The 20,710-nt window shown below is 50.4% G+C and overlaps 1 protein-coding gene across 1 annotated transcript in view; it reads left to right on the top strand.

Annotated features, from left to right (window-relative positions):
• Positions 1-18,699, top strand: part of LOC129844189 (voltage-dependent T-type calcium channel subunit alpha-1H-like) — a 142,168-nt gene extending 123,469 nt beyond the window's left edge. The window contains exon 30 of the mRNA XM_055912612.1: positions 18,614-18,699. Within this exon, the coding sequence (XP_055768587.1) occupies positions 18,614-18,684 (71 nt within the window). The 3' untranslated portion in view covers positions 18,685-18,699. The remainder of the gene's footprint in view (positions 1-18,613) is intronic.
• Positions 18,700-20,710: the final 2,011 nt, after the last annotated feature.

Here is a 20,710-nt window from a genome sequence, read left to right as displayed (position 1 = left end):
ACAGCCCTGAGGATCACTAGAGGTAGACACAGTACTGAGGATCACTAGAGGTAGACACAGTACTGAGGATCACTAGAGGTAGACACAATACTGAGGATCACTAGAGGTAGACACAGTACTGAGGATCACTAGAGGTAGACAGAGCCCTGAGGATCACTAGAGGTAGACACAGTACTGAGGATCACTAGAGGTAGACAGAGTACTGAGGATCACTAGAGGTAGACACAGTACTGAGGATCACTAGAGATAGACAGAGTACTGAGGATCACTAGAGGTAGACACAGTACTGAGGATCACTAGAGGTAGACACAGTACTGAGGATCACTAGAGGTAGATACAGTACTGGGGATCACTAGAGGTAGACACAGCCCTGAGGATCACTAGAGGTAGACAGAGTACTGAGGATCACTAGAGGTAGACAGAGTACTGAGGATCACTAGAGGTAGACACAGTACTGAGGATCACTAGAGGTAGACACAGTACTGAGGATCACTAGAGGTAGATAGAGTACTGAGGATCACTAGAGGAAGACACAGTCCTGAGGATCACTAGAGGTAGACACAGTACTGAGGATCACTAGAGGTAGACAGAGTACTGGGGATCACTAGAGGTAGACACAGTACTGAGGATCACTAGAGGTAGACACAGCCCTGAGGATCACTAGAGGTAGACACAGTACTGAGGATCACTAGAGGTAGACACAGTACTGAGGATCACTAGAGGTAGACACAGTACTGAGGATCACTAGAGGTAGACAGAGTACTGAGGATCACTAGAGGTAGACACAGTACTGAGGATCACTAGAGGTAGACACAGTACTGAGGATCACTAGAGGTAGACAGAGTACTGAGGATCACTAGAGGTAGACACAGTACTGAGGATCACTAGAGGTAGACACAGTACTGAGGATCACTAGAGGTAGACACAGTCCTGAGGATCACTAGAGGTAGACACAGTACTGAGGATCACTAGAGGTAGACACAGTACTGAGGATCACTAGAGGTAGACACAGTACTGAGGATCACTAGAGGTAGACACATTACTGAGGATCACTAGAGGTAGACACAGTCCTGAGGATCACTAGAGGTAGACACAGTACTGAGGATCACTAGAGGTAGACACAGTACTGAGGATCACTAGAGGTAGACACATTACTGAGGATCACTAGAGGTAGACACAGTACTGAGGATCACTAGAGGTAGACACATTACTGAGGATCACTAGAGGTAGACACAGTACTGAGGATCACTAGAGGTAGACACAGTCCTGAGGATCACTAGAGGTAGACACAGTACTGAGGATCACTAGAGGTAGACACAGTACTGAGGATCACTAGAGGTAGACACAGTCCTGAGGATCACTAGAGGTAGACACAGTCCTGAGGATCACTAGAGGTAGACACAGTACTGAGGATCACTAGAGGTAGACACAGTACTGAGGATCACTAGAGGTAGACACAGTCCTGAGGATCACTAGAGGCTGAGGATCACTAGAGGTAGACACAGTACTGAGGATCACTAGAGGTAGACACATTACTGAGGATCACTAGAGGTAGACACAGTCCTGAGGATCACTAGAGGTAGACACAGTACTGAGGATCACTAGAGGTAGACAGAGTACTGAGGATCACTAGAGGTAGACACAGCCCTGAGGATCACTAGAGGTAGATACAGCCCTGAGGATCACTAGAGGTAGACACAGCCCTGAGGATCACTAGAGGTAGACACAGCCCTGAGGATCACTAGAGGTAGACACAGCCCTGAGGATCACTAGAGGTAGACAGAGTACTGAGGATCACTAGAGGTAGACACAGCCCTGAGGATCACTAGAGGTAGACACAGCCCTGAGGATCACTAGAGGTAGACACAGCCCTGAGGATCACTAGAGGTAGACACAGCCCTGAGGATCACTAGAGGTAGACACAGCCCTGAGGATCACTAGAGGTAGACACAGCCCTGAGGATCACTAGAGGTAGACACAGCCCTGAGGATCACTAGAGGTAGACACAGCCCTGAGGATCACTAGAGGTAGACACAGCCCTGAGGACCACTAGAGGTAGACACAGTACTGAGGATCACTAGAGGTAGACAGAGTACTGAGCATCACTAGAGGTAGACAGAGTACTGAGGATCACTAGAGGTAGACAGAGTACTGAGGATCACTAGAGGTAGACACAGCCCTGAGGATCACTAGAGGTAGACACCCCGTTGTGTTTGTGGTAAAGTAGGGAGTGTTGTCTCTCTCCTCAGTGTTGAAGCTGTTGAAGATTGCTACAGCCCTGAGGACCACTAGAGGTAGACACAGCCCTGAGGATCACTAGAGGTAGACACAGCCCTGAGGATCACTAGAGGTAGACACAGTACTGAGGATCACTAGAGGTAGACAGAGCCCTGAGGATCACTAGAGGTAGACACAGCCCTGAGGATCACTAGAGGTAGACACAGTACTGAGGATCACTAGAGGTAGACACAGTACTGAGGATCACTAGAGGTAGACACAGCCCTGAGGACCACTAGAGGTAGACAGAGTACTGAGGATCGCTAGAGGTAGACACAGCCCTGAGGATCGCTAGAGGTAGACAGAGTACTGAGGATCACTAGAGGTAGACACAGCCCTGAGCATCACTAGAGGTAGACACAGCCCTGAGGATCACTAGAGGTAGACACAGTCCTGGGGATCACTAGAGGTAGACACAGCCCTGAGGATCACTAGAGGTAGACACAGCCCTGAGGATCACTAGAGGTAGACACAGCCTTGAGGATCACTAGAGGTAAACACAGCCCTGAGGATCACTAGAGGTAGACACAGCCCTGAGGATCACTAGAGCTAGACACAGTACTGGGGATCACTAGAGGTAGACACAGCCCTGAGGATCACTAGAGGTAGACACAGCCCTGAGGATCACTAGAGGTAGACACAGTACTGGGGATCACTAGAGGTAGACAGAGTCCTGAGGATCACTAGAGGTAGACAGAGTACTGAGGATCACTAGTGGTAGACAGAGTACTGAGGATCACTAGAGGTAAACACAGTACTGAGGATCACTAGAGGTAGACACATCCCTGAGGATCACTAGAAGTAGACACAGTACTGAGGATCACTAGAGGTAGACACAGTACTGAGGATCACTAGAGGTAGACACAGTACTGAGGATCACTAGAGGTAGACACAGTACTGAGGATCACTAGAGGTAGACACAGTACTGAGGATCACTAGAGGTAGACAGAGTACTGAGGATCACTAGACGTAGACACAGTACTGAGGATCACTAGAGGTAGACACAGCCCTGAGGATCGCTAGAGGTAGACACAGTACTGAGGATCACTAGAGGTAGACACAGTACTGAGGATCACTAGAGGTAGACACAGTACTGAGGATCACTAGAGGTAGACACAGCCCTGAGGATCACTAGAGGTAGACACAGTATTGAGGATCACTAGAGGTAGACACAGCCCTGAGGATCACTAGAGGTAGACAGAGTACTGAGGATCACTAGAGGTAGACAGAGTACTGAGGATCACTAGAGGTAGACACATTACTGAGGATCACTAGAGGTAGACACAGCCCTGAGGATCACTAGAGGTAGACAGAGTACTGAGGATCACTAGAGGTAGACACATTACTGAGGATCACTAGAGGTAGACAGAGTACTGAGGATCACTAGAGGTAGACACAGTACTGAGGATCACTAGAGGTAGACACAGCCCTGAGGATCACTAGAGGTAGACACAGTACTGAGGATCACTAGAGGTAGACACAGTACTGAGGATCACTAGAGGTAGACACAATACTGAGGATCACTAGAGGTAGACACAGTACTGAGGATCACTAGAGGTAGACAGAGCCCTGAGGATCACTAGAGGTAGACACAGTACTGAGGATCACTAGAGGTAGACAGAGTACTGAGGATCACTAGAGGTAGACACAGTACTGAGGATCACTAGAGGTAGACAGAGTACTGAGGATCACTAGAGGTAGACACAGTACTGAGGATCACTAGAGGTAGACACAGTACTGAGGATCACTAGAGGTAGATACAGTACTGGGGATCACTAGAGGTAGACACAGCCCTGAGGATCACTAGAGGTAGACAGAGTACTGAGGATCACTAGAGGTAGACAGAGTACTGAGGATCACTAGAGGTAGACACAGTACTGAGGATCACTAGAGGTAGACACAGTACTGAGGATCACTAGAGGTAGATAGAGTACTGAGGATCACTAGAGGAAGACACAGTCCTGAGGATCACTAGAGGTAGACACAGTACTGAGGATCACTAGAGGTAGACAGAGTACTGGGGATCACTAGAGGTAGACACAGTACTGAGGATCACTAGAGGTAGACACAGCCCTGAGGATCACTAGAGGTAGACACAGTACTGAGGATCACTAGAGGTAGACACAGTACTGAGGATCACTAGAGGTAGACACAGTACTGAGGATCACTAGAGGTAGACAGAGTACTGAGGATCACTAGAGGTAGACACAGTACTGAGGATCACTAGAGGTAGACACAGTACTGAGGATCACTAGAGGTAGACAGAGTACTGAGGATCACTAGAGGTAGACACAGTACTGAGGATCACTAGAGGTAGACACAGTACTGAGGATCACTAGAGGTAGACACAGTCCTGAGGATCACTAGAGGTAGACACAGTACTGAGGATCACTAGAGGTAGACACAGTACTGAGGATCACTAGAGGTAGACACAGTACTGAGGATCACTAGAGGTAGACACATTACTGAGGATCACTAGAGGTAGACACAGTCCTGAGGATCACTAGAGGTAGACACAGTACTGAGGATCACTAGAGGTAGACACAGTACTGAGGATCACTAGAGGTAGACACATTACTGAGGATCACTAGAGGTAGACACAGTACTGAGGATCACTAGAGGTAGACACATTACTGAGGATCACTAGAGGTAGACACAGTACTGAGGATCACTAGAGGTAGACACAGTCCTGAGGATCACTAGAGGTAGACACAGTACTGAGGATCACTAGAGGTAGACACAGTACTGAGGATCACTAGAGGTAGACACAGTCCTGAGGATCACTAGAGGTAGACACAGTCCTGAGGATCACTAGAGGTAGACACAGTACTGAGGATCACTAGAGGTAGACACAGTACTGAGGATCACTAGAGGTAGACACAGTCCTGAGGATCACTAGAGGCTGAGGATCACTAGAGGTAGACACAGTACTGAGGATCACTAGAGGTAGACACAGTACTGAGGATCACTAGAGGTAGACACATTACTGAGGATCACTAGAGGTAGACACAGTCCTGAGGATCACTAGAGGTAGACACAGTACTGAGGATCACTAGAGGTAGACAGAGTACTGAGGATCACTAGAGGTAGACACAGCCCTGAGGATCACTAGAGGTAGATACAGCCCTGAGGATCACTAGAGGTAGACACAGCCCTGAGGATCACTAGAGGTAGACACAGCCCTGAGGATCACTAGAGGTAGACACAGCCCTGAGGATCACTAGAGGTAGACAGAGTACTGAGGATCACTAGAGGTAGACACAGCCCTGAGGATCACTAGAGGTAGACACAGCCCTGAGGATCACTAGAGGTAGACACAGCCCTGAGGATCACTAGAGGTAGACACAGCCCTGAGGATCACTAGAGGTAGACACAGCCCTGAGGATCACTAGAGGTAGACACAGCCCTGAGGATCACTAGAGGTAGACACAGCCCTGAGGATCACTAGAGGTAGACACAGCCCTGAGGACCACTAGAGGTAGACACAGTACTGAGGATCACTAGAGGTAGACAGAGTACTGAGCATCACTAGAGGTAGACAGAGTACTGAGGATCACTAGAGGTAGACAGAGTACTGAGCATCACTAGAGGTAGACACAGCCCTGAGGATCACTAGAGGTAGACACCCCGTTGTGTTTGTGGTAAAGTAGGGAGTGTTGTCTCTCTCCTCAGTGTTGAAGCTGTTGAAGATTGCTACAGCCCTGAGGACCACTAGAGGTAGACACAGCCCTGAGGATCACTAGAGGTAGACACAGCCCTGAGGATCACTAGAGGTAGACACAGTACTGAGGATCACTAGAGGTAGACAGAGCCCTGAGGATCACTAGAGGTAGACACAGCCCTGAGGATCACTAGAGGTAGACACAGTACTGAGGATCACTAGAGGTAGACACAGTACTGAGGATCACTAGAGGTAGACACAGCCCTGAGGACCACTAGAGGTAGACAGAGTACTGAGGATCGCTAGAGGTAGACACAGCCCTGAGGATCGCTAGAGGTAGACAGAGTACTGAGGATCACTAGAGGTAGACACAGCCCTGAGCATCACTAGAGGTAGACACAGCCCTGAGGATCACTAGAGGTAGACACAGTCCTGGGGATCACTAGAGGTAGACACAGCCCTGAGGATCACTAGAGGTAGACACAGCCCTGAGGATCACTAGAGGTAGACACAGCCTTGAGGATCACTAGAGGTAAACACAGCCCTGAGGATCACTAGAGGTAGACACAGCCCTGAGGATCACTAGAGGTAGACACAGCCCTGCGGACCACTAGAGGTAGACACAGCCCTGAGGATCACTAGAGGTAGACACAGCCCTGAGGATCACTAGAGGTAGACACAGCCCTGAGGATCACTAGAGGTAGACACAGCCCTGAGGATCACTAGAGGTAGACACAGCCCTGAGGACCACTAGAGGTAGACACAGTACTGAGGATCACTAGAGGTAGACAGAGTACTGAGCATCACTAGAGGTAGACAGAGTACTGAGGATCACCTGAGGTAGACAGAGTACTGAGGATCACTAGAGGTAGACACAGCCCTGAGGATCACTAGAGGTAGACACCCCGTTGTGTTTGTGGTAAAGTAGGGAGTGTTGTCTCTCTCCTCAGTGTTGAAGCTGTTGAAGATTGCTACAGCCCTGAGGACCACTAGAGGTAGACACAGCCCTGAGGATCACTAGAGGTAGACACAGCCCTGAGGATCACTAGAGGTAGACACAGTACTGAGGATCACTAGAGGTAGACAGAGCCCTGAGGATCACTAGAGGTAGACACAGCCCTGAGGATCACTAGAGGTAGACACAGTACTGAGGATCACTAGAGGTAGACACAGTACTGAGGATCACTAGAGGTAGACACAGCCCTGAGGATCACTAGAGGTAAACACAGCCCTGAGGATCACTAGAGGTAGACACAGCCCTGAGGATCACTAGAGGTAGACACAGCCCTGAGGATCACTAGAGGTAGACAGAGTACTGAGGATCACTAGAGGTAGACACAGTACTGAGGATCACTAGAGGTAGACACAGTACTGAGGATCACTAGAGGTAGACACAGCCCTGAGGATCACTAGAGGTAGACACAGTACTGAGGACCACTAGAGGTAGACACCCCGTTGTGTTTGTGGTAAAGTAGGGAGTGTTGTCTCTCTCCTCAGTGTTGAAGCTGTTGAAGATTGCTACAGCCCTGAGGATCACTAGAGGTAGACAGAGTCCTGAGGATCACTAGAGGTAGACACAGCCCTGAGGATCACTAGAGGTAGACAGAGCCCTGAGGATCACTAGAGGTAGACAGAGCCCTGAGGATCACTAGAGGTAGACACAGCCCTGAGGATCACTAGAGGTAGACACAGCCCTGAGGATCACTAGAGGTAGACACAGCCCTGAGGATCACTAGAGGTAGACACAGCCCTGAGGATCACTAGAGGTAGACACAGCCCTGAGGATCACTAGAGGTAGACACAGCCCTGAGGACCACTAGAGGTAGACAGAGTACTGAGGATCACTAGAGGTAGACACAGCCCTGAGGATCACTAGAGGTAGACACAGCCCTGAGGATCACTAGAGGTAGACAGATTACTGAGGATCACTAGAGGTAGACACAGTACTGAGGATCACTAGAGGTAGACAGAGTACTGAGGATCACTAGAGGTAGACACAGTACTGAGGATCACTAGAGGTAGACACAGCCCTGAGGATCACTAGAGGTAGACAGAGTCCTGAGGATCACTAGAGGTAGACACAGCCCTGAGGATCACTAGAGGTAGACACAGCCCTGAGGATCACTAGAGGTAGACACAGTCCTGAGGATCAATAGAGGTAGACACAGCCCTGAGGATCACTAGAGGTAGACACAGCCCTGAGGATCACTAGAGGTAGACAGATTACTGAGGATCACTAGAGGTAAACACAGTACTGAGGATCACTAGAGGTAGACACAGCCCTGAGGATCACTAGAGGTAGACACAGCCCTGAGGATCACTAGAGGTAGACACAGCCCTGAGGATCACTAGAGGTAGACACAGCCCTGAGGATCACTAGAGGTAGACACAGTCCTGAGGATCACTAGAGGTAGACACAGCCCTGAGGATCACTAGAGGTAGACACAGTACTGAGGATCACTAGAGGTAGACACAGTACTGAGGATCACTAGAGGTAGACACAGCCCTGAGGATCACTAGAGGTAGACACAGCCCTGAGGATCACTAGAGGTAGACACAGCCCTGAGGATCACTAGAGGTAGACAGAGTACTGAGGATCACTAGAGGTAGACACAGTACTGAGGATCACTAGAGGTAGATACAGTACTGGGGATCACTAGAGGTAGACACAGCCCTGAGGATCACTAGAGGTAGACAGAGTACTGAGGATCACTAGAGGTAGACAGAGTACTGAGGATCACTAGAGGTAGACACAGTACTGAGGATCACTAGAGGTAGACACAGTACTGAGGATCACTAGAGGTAGATAGAGTACTGAGGATCACTAGAGGAAGACACAGTCCTGAGGATCACTAGAGGTAGACACAGTACTGAGGATCACTAGAGGTAGACAGAGTACTGGGGATCACTAGAGGTAGACACAGTACTGAGGATCACTAGAGGTAGACACAGCCCTGAGGATCACTAGAGGTAGACACAGTACTGAGGATCACTAGAGGTAGACACAGTACTGAGGATCACTAGAGGTAGACACAGTACTGAGGATCACTAGAGGTAGACAGAGTACTGAGGATCACTAGAGGTAGACACAGTACTGAGGATCACTAGAGGTAGACACAGTACTGAGGATCACTAGAGGTAGACACAGTACTGAGGATCACTAGAGGTAGACACAGCCCTGAGGATCACTAGAGGTAGACAGAGTCCTGAGGATCACTAGAGGTAGACACAGCCCTGAGGATCACTAGAGGTAGACACAGCCCTGAGGATCACTAGAGGTAGACACAGTCCTGAGGATCAATAGAGGTAGACACAGCCCTGAGGATCACTAGAGGTAGACACAGCCCTGAGGATCACTAGAGGTAGACACAGTACTGAGGATCACTAGAGGTAGACACAGTACTGAGGATCACTAGAGGTAGACACAGTCCTGAGGATCACTAGAGGTAGACACAGTACTGAGGATCACTAGAGGTAGACACAGTACTGAGGATCACTAGAGGTAGACACAGTACTGAGGATCACTAGAGGTAGACACATTACTGAGGATCACTAGAGGTAGACACAGTCCTGAGGATCACTAGAGGTAGACACAGTACTGAGGATCACTAGAGGTAGACACAGTACTGAGGATCACTAGAGGTAGACACATTACTGAGGATCACTAGAGGTAGACACAGTACTGAGGATCACTAGAGGTAGACACATTACTGAGGATCACTAGAGGTAGACACAGTACTGAGGATCACTAGAGGTAGACACAGTCCTGAGGATCACTAGAGGTAGACACAGTACTGAGGATCACTAGAGGTAGACACAGTACTGAGGATCACTAGAGGTAGACACAGTCCTGAGGATCACTAGAGGTAGACACAGTACTGAGGATCACTAGAGGTAGACACAGTACTGAGGATCACTAGAGGTAGACACAGTCCTGAGGATCACTAGAGGCTGAGGATCACTAGAGGTAGACACAGTACTGAGGATCACTAGAGGTAGACACATTACTGAGGATCACTAGAGGTAGACACAGTCCTGAGGATCACTAGAGGTAGACACAGTACTGAGGATCACTAGAGGTAGACAGAGTACTGAGGATCACTAGAGGTAGACACAGCCCTGAGGATCACTAGAGGTAGATACAGCCCTGAGGATCACTAGAGGTAGACACAGCCCTGAGGATCACTAGAGGTAGACACAGCCCTGAGGATCACTAGAGGTAGACACAGCCCTGAGGATCACTAGAGGTAGACAGAGTACTGAGGATCACTAGAGGTAGACACAGCCCTGAGGATCACTAGAGGTAGACACAGCCCTGAGGATCACTAGAGGTAGACACAGCCCTGAGGATCACTAGAGGTAGACACAGCCCTGAGGATCACTAGAGGTAGACACAGCCCTGAGGATCACTAGAGGTAGACACAGCCCTGAGGATCACTAGAGGTAGACACAGCCCTGAGGATCACTAGAGGTAGACACAGCCCTGAGGATCACTAGAGGTAGACACAGCCCTGAGGACCACTAGAGGTAGACACAGTACTGAGGATCACTAGAGGTAGACAGAGTACTGAGCATCACTAGAGGTAGACAGAGTACTGAGGATCACTAGAGGTAGACAGAGTACTGAGGATCACTAGAGGTAGACACAGCCCTGAGGATCACTAGAGGTAGACACCCCGTTGTGTTTGTGGTAAAGTAGGGAGTGTTGTCTCTCTCCTCAGTGTTGAAGCTGTTGAAGATTGCTACAGCCCTGAGGACCACTAGAGGTAGACACAGCCCTGAGGATCACTAGAGGTAGACACAGCCCTGAGGATCACTAGAGGTAGACACAGTACTGAGGATCACTAGAGGTAGACAGAGCCCTGAGGATCACTAGAGGTAGACACAGCCCTGAGGATCACTAGAGGTAGACACAGTACTGAGGATCACTAGAGGTAGACACAGTACTGAGGATCACTAGAGGTAGACACAGCCCTGAGGACCACTAGAGGTAGACAGAGTACTGAGGATCGCTAGAGGTAGACACAGCCCTGAGGATCACTAGAGGTAGACAGAGTACTGAGGATCACTAGAGGTAGACACAGCCCTGAGCATCACTAGAGGTAGACACAGCCCTGAGGATCACTAGAGGTAGACACAGCCCTGAGGATCACTAGAGGTAGACACAGTCCTGGGGATCACTAGAGGTAGACACAGCCCTGAGGATCACTAGAGGTAGACACAGCCCTGAGGATCACTAGAGGTAGACACAGCCTTGAGGATCACTAGAGGTAAACACAGCCCTGAGGATCACTAGAGGTAGACACAGCCCTGAGGATCACTAGAGGTAGACACAGCCCTGCAGACCAGTAGAGGTAGACACAGCCCTGAGGATCACTAGAGGTAGACACAGCCCTGAGGATCACTAGAGGTAGACACAGCCCTGAGGATCACTAGAGGTAGACACAGCCCTGAGGATCACTAGAGGTAGACACAGCCCTGAGGACCACTAGAGGTAGACACAGTACTGAGGATCACTAGAGGTAGACAGAGTACTGAGCATCACTAGAGGTAGACAGAGTACTGAGGATCACCTGAGGTAGACAGAGTACTGAGGATCACTAGAGGTAGACACAGCCCTGAGGATCACTAGAGGTAGACACCCCGTTGTGTTTGTGGTAAAGTAGGGAGTGTTGTCTCTCTCCTCAGTGTTGAAGCTGTTGAAGATTGCTACAGCCCTGAGGACCACTAGAGGTAGACACAGCCCTGAGGATCACTAAAGGTAGACACAGCCCTGAGGATCACTAGAGGTAGACACAGTACTGAGGATCACTAGAGGTAGACAGAGCCCTGAGGATCACTAGAGGTAGACACAGCCCTGAGGATCACTAGAGGTAGACACAGTACTGAGGATCACTAGAGGTAGACACAGTACTGAGGATCACTAGAGGTAGACACAGCCCTGAGGATCACTAGAGGTAAACACAGCCCTGAGGATCACTAGAGGTAGACACAGCCCTGAGGATCACTAGAGGTAGACACAGCCCTGAGGATCACTAGAGGTAGACAGAGTACTGAGGATCACTAGAGGTAGACACAGTACTGAGGATCACTAGAGGTAGACACAGTACTGAGGATCACTAGAGGTAGACACAGCCCTGAGGATCACTAGAGGTAGACACAGTACTGAGGACCACTAGAGGTAGACACCCCGTTGTGTTTGTGGTAAAGTAGGGAGTGTTGTCTCTCTCCTCAGTGTTGAAGCTGTTGAAGATTGCTACAGCCCTGAGGATCACTAGAGGTAGACAGAGTCCTGAGGATCACTAGAGGTAGACACAGCCCTGAGGATCACTAGAGGTAGACAGAGCCCTGAGGATCACTAGAGGTAGACAGAGCCCTGAGGATCACTAGAGGTAGACACAGCCCTGAGGATCACTAGAGGTAGACACAGCCCTGAGGATCACTAGAGGTAGACACAGCCCTGAGGATCACTAGAGGTAGACACAGCCCTGAGGATCACTAGAGGTAGACACAGCCCTGAGGATCACTAGAGGTAGACACAGCCCTGAGGACCACTAGAGGTAGACAGAGTACTGAGGATCACTAGAGGTAGACACAGCCCTGAGGATCACTAGAGGTAGACACAGCCCTGAGGATCACTAGAGGTAGACAGATTACTGAGGATCACTAGAGGTAGACACAGTACTGAGGATCACTAGAGGTAGACAGAGTACTGAGGATCACTAGAGGTAGACACAGTACTGAGGATCACTAGAGGTAGACACAGCCCTGAGGATCACTAGAGGTAGACAGAGTCCTGAGGATCACTAGAGGTAGACACAGCCCTGAGGATCACTAGAGGTAGACACAGCCCTGAGGATCACTAGAGGTAGACACAGTCCTGAGGATCACTAGAGGTAGACACAGCCCTGAGGATCACTAGAGGTAGACACAGCCCTGAGGATCACTAGAGGTAGACAGATTACTGAGGATCACTAGAGGTAGACAGAGTACTGAGGATCACTAGAGGTAGACACAGCCCTGAGGATCACTAGAGGTAGACACAGCCCTGAGGATCACTAGAGGTAGACACAGCCCTGAGGATCACTAGAGGTAGACACAGTCCTGAGGATCACTAGAGGTAGACACAGCCCTGAGGATCACTAGAGGTAGACACAGTACTGAGGATCACTAGAGGTAGACACAGTACTGAGGATCACTAGAGGTAGACACAGCCCTGAGGATCACTAGAGGTAGACACAGCCCTGAGGATCACTAGAGGTAGACACAGCCCTGAGGATCACTAGAGGTAGACACAGCCCTGAGGATCACTAGAGGTAGACAGAGTACTGAGGATCACTAGAGGTAGACACAGCCCTGAGGATCACTAGAGGTAGACACAGCCCTGAGGATCACTAGAGGTAGACACAGCCCTGAGGACCACTAGAGGTAGACACAGCCCTGAGGACCACTAGAGGTAGACACAGCCCTGAGGACCACTAGAGGCTGAGGATCACTAGAGGTAGACACAGCCCTGAGGATCACTAGAGGTAGACACAGCCCTGAGGATCACTAGAGGTAGACACAGCCCTGAGGACCACTAGAGGCTGAGGATCACTAGAGGTAGACACAGTACTGAGGATCACTAGAGGTAGACACAGCCCTGAGGATCACTAGAGGTAGACACAGCCCTGAGGATCACTAGAGGTAGACACAGCCCTGAGGATCACTAGAGGTAGACACAGCCCTGAGGATCACTAGAGGTAAACACAGCCCTGAGGATCACTAGAGGTAGACACAGCCCTGAGGATCACTAGAGGTAGACACAGCCCTGCGGACCACTAGAGGTAGACACAGCCCTGAGGATCACTAGAGGTAGACACAGCCCTGAGGATCACTAGAGGTAGACACAGCCCTGAGGATCACTAGAGGTAGACACAGCCCTGAGGATCACTAGAGGTAGACACAGCCCTGAGGACCACTAGAGGTAGACACAGTACTGAGGATCACTAGAGGTAGACAGAGTACTGAGCATCACTAGAGGTAGACAGAGTACTGAGGATCACCTGAGGTAGACAGAGTACTGAGGATCACTAGAGGTAGACACAGCCCTGAGGATCACTAGAGGTAGACACCCCGTTGTGTTTGTGGTAAAGTAGGGAGTGTTGTCTCTCTCCTCAGTGTTGAAGCTGTTGAAGATTGCTACAGCCCTGAGGACCACTAGAGGTAGACACAGCCCTGAGGATCACTAGAGGTAGACACAGCCCTGAGGATCACTAGAGGTAGACACAGTACTGAGGATCACTAGAGGTAGACAGAGCCCTGAGGATCACTAGAGGTAGACACAGCCCTGAGGATCACTAGAGGTAGACACAGTACTGAGGATCACTAGAGGTAGACACAGTACTGAGGATCACTAGAGGTAGACACAGCCCTGAGGATCACTAGAGGTAAACACAGCCCTGAGGATCACTAGAGGTAGACACAGCCCTGAGGATCACTAGAGGTAGACACAGCCCTGAGGATCACTAGAGGTAGACAGAGTACTGAGGATCACTAGAGGTAGACACAGTACTGAGGATCACTAGAGGTAGACACAGTACTGAGGATCACTAGAGGTAGACACAGCCCTGAGGATCACTAGAGGTAGACACAGTACTGAGGACCACTAGAGGTAGACACCCCGTTGTGTTTGTGGTAAAGTAGGGAGTGTTGTCTCTCTCCTCAGTGTTGAAGCTGTTGAAGATTGCTACAGCCCTGAGGATCACTAGAGGTAGACAGAGTCCTGAGGATCACTAGAGGTAGACACAGCCCTGAGGATCACTAGAGGTAGACAGAGCCCTGAGGATCACTAGAGGTAGACAGAGCCCTGAGGATCACTAGAGGTAGACACAGCCCTGAGGATCACTAGAGGTAGACACAGCCCTGAGGATCACTAGAGGTAGACACAGCCCTGAGGATCACTAGAGGTAGACACAGCCCTGAGGATCACTAGAGGTAGACACAGCCCTGAGGATCACTAGAGGTAGACACAGCCCTGAGGACCACTAGAGGTAGACAGAGTACTGAGGATCACTAGAGGTAGACACAGCCCTGAGGATCACTAGAGGTAGACACAGCCCTGAGGATCACTAGAGGTAGACAGATTACTGAGGATCACTAGAGGTAGACACAGTACTGAGGATCACTAGAGGTAGACAGAGTACTGAGGATCACTAGAGGTAGACACAGTACTGAGGATCACTAGAGGTAGACACAGCCCTGAGGATCACTAGAGGTAGACAGAGTCCTGAGGATCACTAGAGGTAGACACAGCCCTGAGGATCACTAGAGGTAGACACAGCCCTGAGGATCACTAGAGGTAGACACAGTCCTGAGGATCACTAGAGGTAGACACAGCCCTGAGGATCACTAGAGGTAGACACAGCCCTGAGGATCACTAGAGGTAGACAGAGTACTGAGGATCACTAGAGGTAGACACAGTACTGAGGATCACTAGAGGTAGACACAGCCCTGAGGATCACTAGAGGTAGACACAGCCCTGAGGATCACTAGAGGTAGACACAGCCCTGAGGATCACTAGAGGTAGACACAGTCCTGAGGATCACTAGAGGTAGACACAGCCCTGAGGATCACTAGAGGTAGACACAGTACTGAGGATCACTAGAGGTAGACACAGTACTGAGGATCACTAGAGGTAGACACAGCCCTGAGGATCACTAGAGGTAGACACAGCCCTGAGGATCACTAGAGGTAGACACAGCCCTGAGGATCACTAGAGGTAGACACAGCCCTGAGGATCACTAGAGGTAGACAGAGTACTGAGGATCACTAGAGGTAGACACAGCCCTGAGGATCACTAGAGGTAGACACAGCCCTGAGGATCACTAGAGGTAGACACAGCCCTGAGGACCACTAGAGGTAGACACAGCCCTGAGGACCACTAGAGGTAGACACAGCCCTGAGGACCACTAGAGGCTGAGGATCACTAGAGGTAGACACAGCCCTGAGGATCACTAGAGGTAGACACAGCCCTGAGGATCACTAGAGGTAGACACAGCCCTGAGGACCACTAGAGGCTGAGGATCACTAGAGGTAGACACAGTACTGAGGATCACTAGAGGTAGACACAGCCCTGAGGATCACTAGAGGTAGACACAGCCCTGAGGATCACTAGAGGTAGACACAGCCCTGAGGATCACTAGAGGTAGACACAGCCCTGAGGATCACTAGAGGTAGACACAGCCCTGAGGATCACTAGAGGTAGACACAGCCCTGAGGATCACTAGAGGTAGACACAGCCCTGAGGATCACTAGAGGTAGACAGAGTACTGAGGATCACTAGAGGTAGACACAGTACTGAGGATCACTAGAGGTAGACACAGTACTGAGGATCACTAGAGGTAGACACAGCCCTGAGGATCACTAGAGGTAGACACAGTACTGAGGACCACTAGAGGTAGACACCCCGTTGTGTTTGTGGTAAAGTAGGGAGTGTTGTCTCTCTCCTCAGTGTTGAAGCTGTTGAAGATTGCTACAGCCCTGAGGATCACTAGAGGTAGACAGAGTCCTGAGGATCACTAGAGGTAGACACAGCCCTGAGGATCACTAGAGGTAGACACAGCCCTGAGGATCACTAGAGGTAGACAGAGCCCTGAGGATCACTAGAGGTAGACACAGCCCTGAGGATCACTAGAGGTAGAAACAGCCCTGAGGATCACTAGAGGTAGACAGAGTACTGAGGATCACTAGAGGCAGACATAGCCCTGAGGATCACTAGAGGTAGACACAGCCCTGAGGACCTCTAGAGGTAGACACAGCCCTGAGGATCACTAGAGGTAGACACAGCCCTGAGGATCACTAGAGGTAGACACAGCCCTGAGGATCACTAGAGGTAGACAGAGTACTGAGGATCACTAGAGGTAGACACAGCCCTGAGGATCACTAGAGGTAGACACAGCCCTGAGGATCACTAGAGGTAGACACAGCCCTGAGGATCACTAGAGCTAGACACAGCCCTGAGGACCACTAGAGGTAGACACAGCCCTGAGGATCACTAGAGGTAGACACAGCCCTGAGGATCACTAGAGGTAGACACAGCCCTGAGGATCACTAGAGGTAGACACAGCCCTGAGGACCACTAGAGGTAGACAGAGTACTGAGGATCACTAGAGGTAGACAGAGTACTGAGGATCACTAGAGGTAGACACAGCCCTGAGGATCACTAGAGGTAGATACAGCCCTGAGGATCACTAGAGGTAGACACAGCCCTGAGGATCACTAGAGGTAGACACATTACTGAGGATCACTAGAGGTAGACACATTACTGAGGATCACTAGAGGTAGATACAGTACTGAGGATCACTAGAGGTAGACACAGCCCTGAGGATCACTAGAGGTAGACACAGCCCTGAGGATCACTAGAGGTAGACAGAGTACTGAGGATCACTAGAGGTAGACACAGTACTGAGGATCACTAGAGGTAGACACAGTACTGAGGATCACTAGAGGTAGACACAGCCCTGAGGATCACTAGAGGTAGACACAGTACTGAGGACCACTAGAGGTAGACACCCCGTTGTGTTTGTGGTAAAGTAGGGAGTGTTGTCTCTCTCCTCAGTGTTGAAGCTGTTGAAGATTGCTACAGCCCTGAGGATCACTAGAGGTAGACAGAGTCCTGAGGATCACTAGAGGTAGACACAGCCCTGAGGATCACTAGAGGTAGACACAGCCCTGAGGATCACTAGAGGTAGACAGAGCCCTGAGGATCACTAGAGGTAGACACAGCCCTGAGGATCACTAGAGGTAGAAACAGCCCTGAGGATCACTAGAGGTAGACAGAGTACTGAGGATCACTAGAGGCAGACATAGCCCTGAGGATCACTAGAGGTAGACACAGCCCTGAGGACCACTAGAGGTAGACACAGCCCTGAGGATCACTAGAGGTAGACACAGCCCTGAGGATCACTAGAGGTAGACACAGCCCTGAGGATCACTAGAGGTAGACAGAGTACTGAGGATCACTAGAGGTAGACACAGCCCTGAGGATCACTAGAGGTAGACACAGCCCTGAGGATCACTAGAGCTAGACACAGCCCTGAGGACCACTAGAGCTAGACACAGCCCTGAGGACCACTAGAGGTAGACACAGCCCTGAGGATCACTAGAGGTAGACACAGCCCTGAGGATCACTAGAGGTAGACACCCCGTTGTGTTTGTGGTAAAGTAGGGAGTGTTGTCTCTCTCCTCAGTGTTGAAGCTGTTGAAGATTGCTACAGCCCTGAGGATCACTAGAGGTAGACACAGCCCTGAGGATCACTAGAGGTAGACACAGCCCTGAGGACCACTAGAGGTAGACAGAGTACTGAGGATCACTAGAGGTAGACAGAGTACTGAGGATCACTAGAGGTAGACACAGCCCTGAGGATCACTAGAGGTAGATACAGCCCTGAGGATCACTAGAGGTAGACACAGCCCTGAGGATCACTAGAGGTAGACACATTACTGAGGATCACTAGAGGTAGACACAGTACTGAGGATCACTAGAGGTAGACACAGCCCTGAGGATCACTAGAGCTAGACACAGCCCTGAGGATCACTAGAGGTAGACACAGCCCTGAGGATCACTAGAGGTAGACACAGTACTGAGGACCACTAGAGGTAGACACCCCGTTGTGTTTGTGGTAAAGTAGGGAGTGTTGAAGCTGTTGAAGATTGCTACAGCCCTGAGGATCACTAGAGGTAGACACAGTACTGAGGATCACTAGAGGTAGACAGAGTACTGAGGATCACTAGAGGTAGACACAGCCCTGAGGATCACTAGAGCTAGACACAGCCCTGAGGATCACTAGAGGTAGACACAGTACTGAGGATCACTAGAGGTAGACAGAGTACTGAGGATCACTAGAGGTAGACACTGCCCTGAGGATCACTAGAGGTAGACACAGCCCTGAGGATCACTAGAGGTAGACACAGCCCTGAGGATCACTAGAGGTAGACACAGCCCTGAGGATCACTAGAGGTAGACAGAGTACTGAGGATCACTAGAGGTAGACACAGCCCTGAGGATCACTAGAGGTAGACACAGCCCTGAGGATCACTAGAGGTAGACACAGCCCTGAGGATCACTAGAGGCTGAGGATCACTAGAGGTAGACACAGCCCTGAGGATCACTAGAGGTAGACACAGCCCTGAGGATCACTAGAGGTAGACAGAGTCCTGAGGACCACTAGAGGTAGACACAGCCCTGAGGATCACTAGAGGTAGACAGAGTACTGAGGATCACTAGAGGTAGACACAGCCCTGAGGACCACTAGAGGTAGACACAGCCCTGTGTAATAGCTGTCGCTCTCCTCATCCTCGGATGAGGTGAGGAGAGAAGGATCTTCGGACCAAAATGCGGAGTCAGGGAAATAAGCCATTTTTATTACAAATACGACGTAGACTAAACAAAACAAAACACTTTCAAAACTTACAAAATAACAAAACGACGTTGACGCAACCTGAACATAAACTTACATAGACAAACGTAAACTCACGAACAGGAACGGACATCGAAACATACGAACAGCCAAACAGCTCCAAAAAGTGAATACATCGAACATAAACGAAGACATCACAGGAGACAATCACCCACAAACAAACAGTGAGAATGCCCTACCTAAATATGACTCTTGATTAGAGGAAAATGCAAACCACCTGCCTCTAATCAAGAGCCATACCAGGCAAACCGAAACCAACATAGAAACAGATAACATAGACTGCCCACCCAAAACACATGCCCTGACCATAAACACATAAAAACTAACATAAATAGGTCAGGACTGTTACAGTACCCCCCCCCCAAGGTGCGAACGCCGGGCGCACCAGCACAAAGTCCAGGGGAGGGTCCGGGTGGGCAGTTGACCACGGTGGTGGCTCAGGCTCCGGGCGCGGTTCCCACCCCACCATAATCCATCCTAACTTCCTCCCACAAAGAATGTCCACCCTCTTTTTTCCCCCACACAATTCTCTTAATAATATATTTAATAAGGATAACACCGGGACAGAGAGATAAATCAAGATAGAGGGATAGATAAGACTATAGAGATAAATGAAGATAGAGAGGGAGATTAGGATAGAGGGGCAACTCCGGACTGAAAGGCAGCTCCGGACAGAGAGACAGCTCTGGACTGATGGGCAGTTCTGGGTATCCAGCCTTTTCAGGCTGAAGGGCAGCTCATGGCTGACTGACGACTCTCGATGCTCATGGCTGGCTGACGGCTCTCGACGCTCATGGCAGGCTGACGGCTCTCGACGCTCATGGCAGGCTGACGGCTCTCGACGCTCATGGCAGGCTGACGGCTCTCGACGCTCATGGCAGGCTGACGGCTCACGACGCTCATGGCGCTCTGACGGCTCTCGACGCTCATGGCGCTCTGACGGCTCTGGCTGCTCATGGCGCTCTGACGGCTCTGGCTGCTCATGGCTCTCTGACGGCTCTGGCTGCTCATGGCTCACTGGCGGCTCTGGCTGCTCATGGCTCGCTGGCGGCTCTGGCAGATCCTGTCTGGTTGGCGGCTCTGGCAGATCCTGTCTGGTTGGCGGCTCTGGCAGATCCTGTCTGGTTGGCGGCTCTGGCAGATCCTGTCTGGTTGGCGGCTCTGGCAGATCCTGTCTGGCTGACGGCTCTAGCGGCTCCTGTCTGGCTGATGGCTCTAGCGGCTCCTGTCTGGCTGACGGCTCTGTAGGCTCATGGCAGACGGGCGGCTTTGCAGGCTCATGGCAGACGGGCGGCTTTGCAGGCTCCTGGCA

Source organism: Salvelinus fontinalis, unplaced genomic scaffold (genome assembly GCF_029448725.1).
Source record: "Salvelinus fontinalis isolate EN_2023a unplaced genomic scaffold, ASM2944872v1 scaffold_0192, whole genome shotgun sequence".
Lineage (NCBI taxonomy): Eukaryota > Metazoa > Chordata > Actinopteri > Salmoniformes > Salmonidae > Salvelinus > Salvelinus fontinalis.
The sequence above is the reverse complement of the archived record's forward strand: the minus strand, read 5'-3'. Positions and strand labels throughout refer to the sequence as shown.